This window comes from Xiphias gladius, chromosome 9 (genome assembly GCF_016859285.1).
Source record: "Xiphias gladius isolate SHS-SW01 ecotype Sanya breed wild chromosome 9, ASM1685928v1, whole genome shotgun sequence".
NCBI classification, from domain to species: domain Eukaryota; kingdom Metazoa; phylum Chordata; class Actinopteri; order Istiophoriformes; family Xiphiidae; genus Xiphias; species Xiphias gladius.
The window spans coordinates 12,335,413-12,345,626 of NC_053408.1; the positions used below are offsets into that span (position 1 = coordinate 12,335,413).

General features: G+C 39.7%; 1 protein-coding gene across 1 annotated transcript; it reads left to right on the top strand.

The window, feature by feature from the left end:
* Window positions 1-6,180: 6,180 nt before the first annotated feature.
* LOC120794346 (neurexophilin-1-like) lies at window positions 6,181-10,039 on the top strand. The gene is made up of 2 exons (XM_040135331.1): window positions 6,181-6,465; window positions 6,734-10,039. Exons 1-2 carry the CDS (start codon window positions 6,367-6,369, stop codon window positions 7,466-7,468), a joined length of 834 nt encoding a protein of 277 aa, XP_039991265.1. The 5' UTR covers window positions 6,181-6,366; the 3' UTR covers window positions 7,469-10,039.
* Window positions 10,040-10,214: the final 175 nt, after the last annotated feature.

Below are 10,214 nucleotides of genomic sequence, written 5' to 3' on the forward strand. Positions count from 1 at the left end.
ACTGTTCTTACAGAGACACTGGGCACAGCCCTGAACAGCATAAGGTCTCATGGCTGGGAGTTGGGTGCAGTGTACCTGCAGGAGCAAATATCTTGACGCCATTTTCAAAAACACTGTCCTGTATATAATGTAGCAAAAAATACAGTGTCTGAACACTTCTTAAACTGGAAAATATGCTCAGCAAAGGGCAGAGAGGGCAGTTGTGGGTGGAATTTGGATTGATACAGGTAGCTGGACATATCAAATATTGATATGTGTGATTGTTTGTGATTAAATCTATATATATATATATTTCTGCCAACACTTAAAGTCTCCATGAAACCCTCTCACCACCCCATGAATATTTGCCTGCTCTCTGCCGCATGTGTATTACACATTGCATGTTACTGATGGTCAGGGGCACAGTGAGGGGGATAGTGGAACTAAGTTACCATGGCCCCAACACAGGGAGCATGGAACAAAGCTTTTATCTGTAACTTTGAAAACCGTAAGTAAACTATTACTGTTGGCCGAATAAATAGTTTGAGGGACTATTTCTTGTATCATAAGTGATATCAGAGCTCCTGAGCTCATAAAGGTGTTACTAAAAGTAATTTCAAGCCGTCATTTTCGGCAGTTTTCAGATGCTTGTAATACACAGTGTTTCTCAACTAATAACGTTTGAAACTGGGATAGTTTACTAAAGTGTTTTGATCAGTTTTACTGATGAAAATAAACCTTGAGCAGCATCATAAAAGTTGAACTGCTGGCTCCTGTTTAAGACCAGAGTGAGATGTACTGTATTTCCAGTTTATGCTCAGGGCAGAGTGAAGACCTGAAAAACTGTGATGGAAATCATGTTGTAAAACCTCATCCTGTGCCACAATGGTCAGTATTGCTGTATGAAGCTGTCTGATGGTCAGTGCAGGCAGCACATGCCAAACCTCTGCATCAGACCTAACAACCAGGGGAGCCATCAGAGCTCACAGTTTTGCCTTGTTGAGTTTGACAGTCATCCCTGGGGTAATTGTTGAAGTTTCCACACAGGCCACACAGTGCCAGTATTGAGGTAGAACAGAGTGGCAGCAACATGTCCATTAACCTGTAAACACAGAAGTATGTCAAGTGAAAAGAAGCACTGAGTTTAACACCAGTCAAAATCACCAACCTTGGCTTTATCATGATGTCCCTTGACAAGTTCAATAGTTTCATTGTAAACAAATACTTTGACCAGTCGTGTCCAAGAGACACGAGTGCTGCCCCGTGTGTGTTGAACATTCAGAACATATTCGGGCCCCTTCACTTTCTCCACATTTTGTTATGTTGCTGACTTATGCTAAAATCATAAAGAATATTTTTTCCCCTCATCAATCTACACTCAATACCCCATCATAATGACAAAGCAACAACAGAATTTTAGAAATTTCTGCAAATTTTTAAAAAAAGTAAAAACAGAACTATCACATTGACATAAGTAACATGAGTATTCAGACTTTGCTATGACACTTGAAATTTAGCTCAGGTGCCTCCCATTTCTCTTGATCATCTTTGAGGTGTTTCTACACCTTGATTGGAGTCCACCTGTGGTAAATTCAATTGTATTGGACATGATTTAGAAAGGCACGCACCTGTCTGTATAAGGTGACAAAGCTGACAATGCATATCGAAGTTTTTTGAATGAGCGGTTGTCGAGACCCTACCCCTAACCCCGCTCTAACCCTCACATAAACTTGGGTGTCATCAGTGACATCACAGAATGTTGCTTTGTGGGTTTTTAAATAAAGCCCATTACTCCCTGACTAAACAAAACTATGGACTAACCCTAACAATAACCCTCCATTTATTTTCAACTGCCCTTGCTGTTACCATGGTAACCATTTTCTTTTGAATTGAGACTTGAATTGTGTCACTGATGACATCATCTAAAGTCATGTTCCAGATTGACAGGCACTGCTGCTAGTGATGATAAAATAGAATCTCTGACATCATTATTTCCTTTGATCCTGACATCATCATTTCTTGTGCCTTTGATATCTGACATCATCATTTCCTGTGACTTTAATCTCTCATAGGACCTTTGCATATAGAACCTGGTTACCACTGAACGTACATCGGAATTACTCCATTACCAGGTTAATTCAGTGAGCAAGTGAGAACACAAAGCTTCTCAGTACAGACACCTGGGACAAACAACAATACAACAAAAGGAACAAATATCTTGCGTTCCTGGAACAAGGAAGGTGAAGTCCTCAGCAGAGAGTCTACAGAGCTTGTTAGCGAAAGGGACAGGACTGTTGGAAAACAGCCATCTCTGAAACCAGCAGAGAGGGAAACCTTTAAAACAGCACCACATGGAGGGAAAAGAGAAGGGCAAAAAACAGAGGACTTGGTCTCAGAAGAGCTCTTCGGCCTGTCGAGTCACATTTGGATTAAGTGTGATAAGAGAAAAGCTGGCAGCAAAAACAAAAGATCAGTCTGCACTGAAGGTGGAAGCTGTGTCAACTAAAACACAGTGTGGAGAGACAATTGAAGCCCAGTCTGCAGTCAAGATGGAAGCAGAGACAACTGTGTCTCTGCTTCCATATTCAGTGACTCTGGAATCCGAGGCAGCTGTGTCAACAGAAACACAGTGTGAAGAGACAGACGAAGCACAGTCTGCACTGAAGATGGAGGCTGAAACAGCTGTATCTCTGCTTCCATCTTCAGTGCCTCTGGAAGCAGAGGCCGCTGTGTCAACTACTGTGTCAACTGAAACACAGTCTGCAGATACCAGTGTCGGGTCTGAGGTAGACCTCAGAACTGGTATGGATATGGACATCAACAAACAGACCCTCCTTCAGATACATGAGCTAGAGCTAAATTTGCTCATGGGCGAGAAGGAGGAGAAGATGGACCTGCTGGAAAAAGAAACGTTTTCCTTGGTCAAGAAGGCAGAGCAGTTGAGAAATCCACTGACTGAAGCAAACGAGGAGAAGGCAGGCTTTATTGTTGAGCGTTCCAAAGGGGCGAAGATGGAATGGGATGCTGCCATGAAAATACGAAACTCGAGGCAGCTATCAAAGCTGAGACAGAGAAGAGGAAGGAGGTCGAGACTTGCCTAGCCAGACAGGTTGAGGAAACCTCCAAAGTCAAAATTGCACTGGCGCAGGCTGAAAATGACTTGGAAAAGTCGCGATGCCAGTGGGATGAGGAGAGGTCCTGTCTTGTGGCCGAACAAAAGCTGGCAACCTCCAGCCTTAAGGCATCATTGATCCAGGCGCGGGAAGACCTGTACAAGCAAAGGCTCCAGTGGCACATGGAAATGTCCTGCCTCCTGGAGTCGCCGAGAAAAGTGAAGAGGAAATCTAAATGGCAACGTTTCCTCCAGCTCTTTAGAAGAACTGGGAGAACCCAACGTCAGTCTGACCTCTCAGAGTGATATCACCCCTAACCCCTAACCCTCATCTTCCTCCTACCAGCCCCCCCCCCCATCTCAACCCAACCGGTCGAGGCAGATGGCCGCCCACCAAGAGCTCGGTTCTGCTCAAGGTTTCTCCCTATTAAAGGGAGTTTTTCCTTGCCACTGTTGCCAAATGCTTGCTCATGGGGGAATGTTGGGTAAATAAAACTGACTTGACTAACCCCACCCCGAACCCCTACCTCTAACCCCTAATCCTACCCTTAAAAAAGTAAAAATAAATAAAACAATTGTTTTTATGCTTTTACTGTGACCACGTTCTAAGTTTCAAGATGTTTGGAAGAATTACCGTCTTGCGGTTGATTTCCTCCACCAACCAGTCAAGTTGCAGTTTACATCCATGTCTGACCAGACCTCATATTTGCAGTGAAGACTTTGAAGGAATTTAATAAAAGGTATCAAGTTAAGTAATGGTCAATGCTTTTGATTAGTGAAAATACTTGATGTAGGTGTATCAGTATAACATACTGAAAATCAAACTGTAGCTTACTGAGAAAAACTAATTCGTGCAAAGCAACAATCCTTAAAATGCTGCGGTAAATAAACCTACTAAAAATAAAAATGTGACAGGCACTCTGAAATGGAGTGACAGATCAAGGACCTGTGTAACAACATTACTATGAAGTTGATACACAAGTATTTTCAGTCTCACTTTATTTCCCTACCCTTTGTGGGTGCTCATTGACGGCCAGGTTCTGTTTTAAATAATTCTGTTTTTATTTTTCAATAATAGACAGATTAAATTGGTATGGGTTTTGCTAGCAGCATGAAGCTTTTTCAGTATTAATTAATTTTCCTATTGCAATGCCAACAGTTATTCCTTTGGAAAATCTATAAAAACCTGAGAGGAAAAATCATAGTTACATCAAAATAAAGCCCAACCTAATAAAGATTTGACGATGATAGAGTAATTACTAAATAAATAAATAAAACATGGTGGCATGTTTAAGTTCATGTACTTTAATTATGCATTTGTATTGCAACTTTTCTAGAAAAAATTATCAATAACTCCTCATTCATGTATTATGCAAGAGCAAAACTTACTGGCTGAAAACGAAAGCTCGGAAGCTCAGTAAGTTTTACTGTATGTTCATGCATGACATACAGTATGTGCTCTACTGTTCTTACAGAGACACTGGGCACAGCCCTGAACAGCATAAGGTCAAGCCGTCATTTTCAGCAGTTTGCACTAAAAGAACACTTGCCACAATAACACCCAGTATTGCACATTATTATTCAGTTTTCAGATGCTTGTAATACACAGTGTTTCTCAACTAATAACGTTTGAAACTGGGATAGTTTACTAAAGTGTTTTGATCAGTTTTACTGATGAAAATAAACCTTGAGCAGCATCATAAAAGTTGAACTGCTGGCTCCTGTTTAAGACCAGAGTGAGATGTACTGTATTTCCAGTTTATGCTCAGGGCAGAGTGAAGACCTGAAAAACTGTGATGGAAATCATGTTGTAAAACCTCACAGTGAAAACTTTACACAGTAATTACAGTATGTTGAGAAAAAAAAGCTGAAATATGCTGAGATCTCAGATCTCCCTGATGTACAAAGTCAGGAGTAATGTTAAATAACTCAATCTATGTTAATCAGCTTTTCTGATGCTGCTGAAGGTTCCTTTGTGTCAGTAATGTTTGAAAACAAAACAATAAACGTGGTCAGAACCATGATGAAACTGAATATATATTTTTTTAAATAACTGGATAATTATTTTACATTACAATAATAATATAAATTGTATAATAGGCACTAATGTTTCAAAATTGCTGATAAAAACAAACTTTTAGTTCCAGGATTTATGAGGACCCCCCCCCCCCCAATTTCTCTTTCCCGGTTTTAAAACCTGTGAGGATTATAAAACTCCCTCCAAGTTTGTGCGATCATGATTGTAATGGATTCCTTGGAGGCAAACCACCAACACGATCATGATCCATTGCAATCATGTAATGTACAATTTATCAGGTATTACCCCTCCTGTAACACCTCAAAAGGCCTTGAAATCTTAATCTCTATCGATTTCTTACAATGAGCATTGAGGTGCTACATGAACTCAATTTTCTGCCAAAATCTGGACAGTTTCAGTTTATTTAGATGAGGTATTTTGTATATGTGTTTATTTGAGCTCCTCTCACTGGTCTGAAGTAGGTGGGGCTCAGTTGGAAAAATGGGATGTCACCAATGTTTCTGCACCAATCATAATTTAGCAACATTTGAATCTCTTAATAAAAACTCTTCATAAATAATACATAATTATTTTTTAAACTAACTTTTATTGTTGCTTTAATCATTAATATTTAATGTTATAGACAAATATGCAGGGGCTTTAATCACGTTAGTTATAATGGGGCAGTCAGATCTAATTTGGCTTCACTTTGCTATTTGGCCACAAGATGGCAGTATCACATTGTCCTGTTTGCCTCCTAAACACCATGAAAAAATAAATTCTCATTTTAATCAAGTGTTAATTAAGTTTCTTCATTACCCAGAAGATACGGGAAGATATTTGTCAGTGACAAAAAAGGGAGGAGGACTACAAAGCAGGAGCTACAGTGTGACAATGTCAACATTGCATATCCTTAAAGAAAAGTGTGCCTGTGTGTGTAGGTGTGTATGTGTGTGTAGGTGTGTATGTGAGAGAGAGAGAGAGAGAGAGAGAGAGAGAGAGAGAGAGAGAGAGAGATTGGGCATTTGAGGGCAGGAGAGAGAGTGGGTGAAAGAGAGAGAATGCAGTCACAGTACAACTTGGTGTTAAAAATCTCCCGAGCTGAGAAAGCCTCCCAGTGTGTGTGCTGTGACTAGAGGCTGCAGCACACAGATGGTTTCCCGCTGGTTTAACTGAGTGTTGTATGTCCCATTGTTAATGTGGATGTAGTTATTCAACACGGACTTCCAAAACTTAACTCGGCCGGAATGAACTTCACATGAGAGTGGATGGATCTTCTGATAGGATTTTATGCAATATGGAGATGCTTGCCTGTCACTGCTTTGTATGGATACTTCTGAAAGGAACCTTTTGTTTGGTAAGTTAAAAAAAAAAAAAAAACTGGAGGCATTGAATACTAATTAGATGCATTTCAAATAAAAAAAATTAGGGGAGAAAAGTAACAGTGTATTTACTGGAGAACTTGTGTTGTGAGATACTGACTTTTCAGCTATATTTAACATAGAATATTTTTTCTCTCTCTCTTTCTTTCCGTCTTGGTGTTTCTAGAGTAATGCTGTTGTTTTTTCAAATTTACTTCCAATTGTACTCACAATATGTAATTTCTCCCATGGTTTTCTGTCTAGTTGGTTCTTGGGCAACATCATGACGCCGACTTCCCCTTCGACAAGAGAGCATCGCCTGAACTCAACAGAGACCAAGAGCCTTCTTCACAGAAGAACAGGGCGATTCAGACTACGAGTCCGATTCAAAACACCAAGCTACCCATCAGTCCCTTCATCCCTCTTTCAAAGCAGGGACTTTTGGAAATACTTAGAGGGAACTTCCAATCACACTCCAACCCGTCCGTAAAGATCAAGCTACTGCCTATCATGAAAGTTCACAAATTCTCCAGGACGTTCAGCTGGGGAGACTTTTACTCAAACATCAAGACAGTCAAACTGAATTTGCTGATAATGGGTAAGATCGTGGATCATGGGAACGGCTCTCTTGGAGTCTACTTCCGCCACAACTCCACTGGTGAGGGCAACGTCTCTGTCAGCCTTGTCCCACCGATAAAAGAGGTGGAGTTTGACTTGGAGCGCCAAAGTGTGGTCAACCCCAAAGACTCAAAGACATTCAACTGCAGGGTGGACTACGAGAAAACGGAACGTAACAAGAAGGTGATTTTGTGCAACTATGACCCATCAAAGACGTGTGCTCAGGAGCAGACTCAGAGCCACGTCACCTGGATGTGCTCCAAACCTTTCCAAGTCATCTGTATCTACGTGTCTTTCTATAGCACAGACTACAGGCTTGTTCAGAAAGTCTGTCCAGACTACAGCTACCAGAATCCAGGTGCCTACTTGCCCACGGGTTAAACAGAGGTCAAGCCAAAGACACTGGAGAATAATGTTTCAATTAATCTACAGAGAAATCCAGCTTTGAGCAGCTATGAGACAGTCTGACAGACTGTTTTGGATGTTTTTGAAGGGATTCTAAAGTATAGCATTTCTCTAGAATATATTATTTTCAAGTCTTACATTTTACCAAATACTGTAAAATATACATTTTAGTGCAATATATTGCTTGTTGTTGACTACAAGAGTTGTATTAGCCTGTTTTTTTTTTTTGTTAAATGCAAACATTTAGTCCTGCAACTAAGGTTTATTTTTGGTGTAGAGCTCAACCAATTAGTCAATCGACAGAAAACAGATTAACTCATTTGAAAATCAGTTAATAATTTCAGACATTTTCAAGAAAAAGATGCGAAAAAAAATGCCAAACTTTCTCTGGTTCCAGCTTCTCAAATGAAAAACTGTGCTTTTTTTCTTTGTTCGCAAGCTGAATATCTTTGAGTTTTTGACTTGTGATTGACCAAAACAAGACATTTGAAGATATCACTTTGGACTTTGATGAGTATTATTCTCTGAAATTTAGTAGTCCCCATAATTAATCAAAAACCTAATCAGCAGATTAATCAATAATGTAAATAATAGTTTCAGCCCTAATCGATTAATTTGATGAATATTTTATACAATATTAATAAATTATGTTCTCTGAAATGGCCAAATGACCTCATCACAATCTTCTGCTTATTTGTTTTGTCCCAGCAACAATCCAAGACCCAAAGATATTTAGTTGAGTATCAATGAGAGAAATAAAAGCTGCAAATATCAAAATAGTTGCCAGTTAATTTTCTATGGACCAATCAAATAATCATCACTAATCATAGTCAGGTCAACTTTTTTGCGCCACACATAATTTAATCCATACTACTTTGCTGAAACTATAGAACATTTTTTGGTTAGTAAGGGTAATATATTATCATACTATAATTTCTTAAATGTTAAATTTTATTCAGTACTGATATGAATTTATCTGTCCTTATACCATACCGTAGTTACAGGGATAGGTACCATGCATTTGTAACATTTATTTTGCATTTACCTTATACACTTTTGTCATATGTCATACTCGCTCTCTCATGTGTTTCCTAACACTGCACTGTATTTTCCCCAAATGCCATTAGAAAAAAAAACCAACAGTTCTTCTAAATTCCTCTAAACTAAATGGGGCCACTGAAGCTTCAATAGACCTACTTCACAAACAAGCTTTCAAATCCATTTGAGAGTTTTTCCTTACTCCATTTGTTCCATTTTATGCAATCAGTGTTTGGAACCAAGCTGGAGGAGGATGATTGTTTATGATCCAAACTCACTCACTCAAAAGTTTCACACTTATGTAGGCTATAAATGACGAAATGTACAGGCCATAAATAGGTTACCAACATTACAAGTTAACACCAATAGGAACCCATTATTTCAGCTGGCTGAGAACATTCATTGTTTATCTCACCTACTTATCAAAGTGACTGATAATGATACCCACGTACACATCACTGGTGTGTCTGGTGTTACTGTTGTTTCCCACATGTTCAGGTGTTGGATGCTCTCTTCTTATTGTGCAAATATCAGTGCGATAAAAACAGCTGTGTGAGCAAAATTTGGCCTGCAAGACACTGTTTGATTGCAAGAGCGATGTCTTAAAAATGGTTTTCTTGTTTGAAACTACATGTATTAACACATGTGGTTAACCTGAGATGGCGTTCTTCAGTGAGATTTTGCATTGGCAATGAGAGCGCCGTGCCACGACCTGGTCCTGCAGAACAGAAAAGTGGATGCGGATGTTTCGACCAGGCTGCTGTGTGTGTATGAGTGGGCAGGGGTTTGGGTTAGAGTTGAATGTTTCAGGGGGCCCAGAGCGTGGCAGGGGTCCTGTGACATGCTGGGGGCGCAAAGATATTTCAGAGCTGATGTCCGTTGTAGCCCTGGTCACTGTAACTTCTTCTCCTGAGTGAATGAATGTTTAATGATCCAAACACACGCTGCTAACTCGAGTACATAGGTGACAGAGGTGATGCCCCGACCATATGGCTGATGAATCCCCCAACGAAGGCTCACACACCTCAGTGATCATGGTCAGGCGTGTACCCCCTCTGCAACACAACTGTGTACAGAGACCACTGGGTGGTTTGGGTACTAACTGAATTTAATATCAACCAAAGGCCTGAGCTTCAGCTAACCATCTGATTTGGTGCATAGGCCGCTTCTATTAAATCAGCGAGTCAATCTGTGGAGTGGACTCTCCCGATATTCTCACAACCCTTTTAACAGTGTTCATCCTCCACCTGAACAAGCACAATGTGTACAATAAACAGTACCTGTAATTTTTAGATGGTACCTTGATGTCAACAATTTCATTTCACCCCAGGTCATGTATGTCGACAGTGGAAGTATTCAGACTCTTTAGTAAAAGTACCTAAAGTGAAATATTAAAATAATCTATTACAAGTGCACTGAAAAAACTTATGTATAAATACTCAAGCATTATTGGCAAAATGTACTTAAAGCATCAAAAGTGTATGTACTCTTTATGGTGAAAAATTACCAGTGAGAGTCAACTATTATAACAACTATTATATACTGTTGATTATTAGTGATGCATTAGTGTGTAATTAGCATGTTACTGTTGTAGTTGGCTGAGGTGGAGCTCCTTTTAACTACTTTGTATTTGTGGTGGTGGTTTTATCCATAACAATGTGTCATATTTTATAAGCTGATCACA

Excerpts from the sequence above, each read along its gene's own strand:
- LOC120794346 (XM_040135331.1), top strand. The coding sequence starts at position 6,367 with ATGAGAGTGGATGGATCTTCTGATAGGATTTTATGCAATATGGAGATG. Across the intron at positions 6,466-6,733 it reads TGAAAGGAACCTTTTGTTTG|TTGGTTCTTGGGCAACATCA; the intron begins GTAAGTTAAAAA and ends TTTTCTGTCTAG.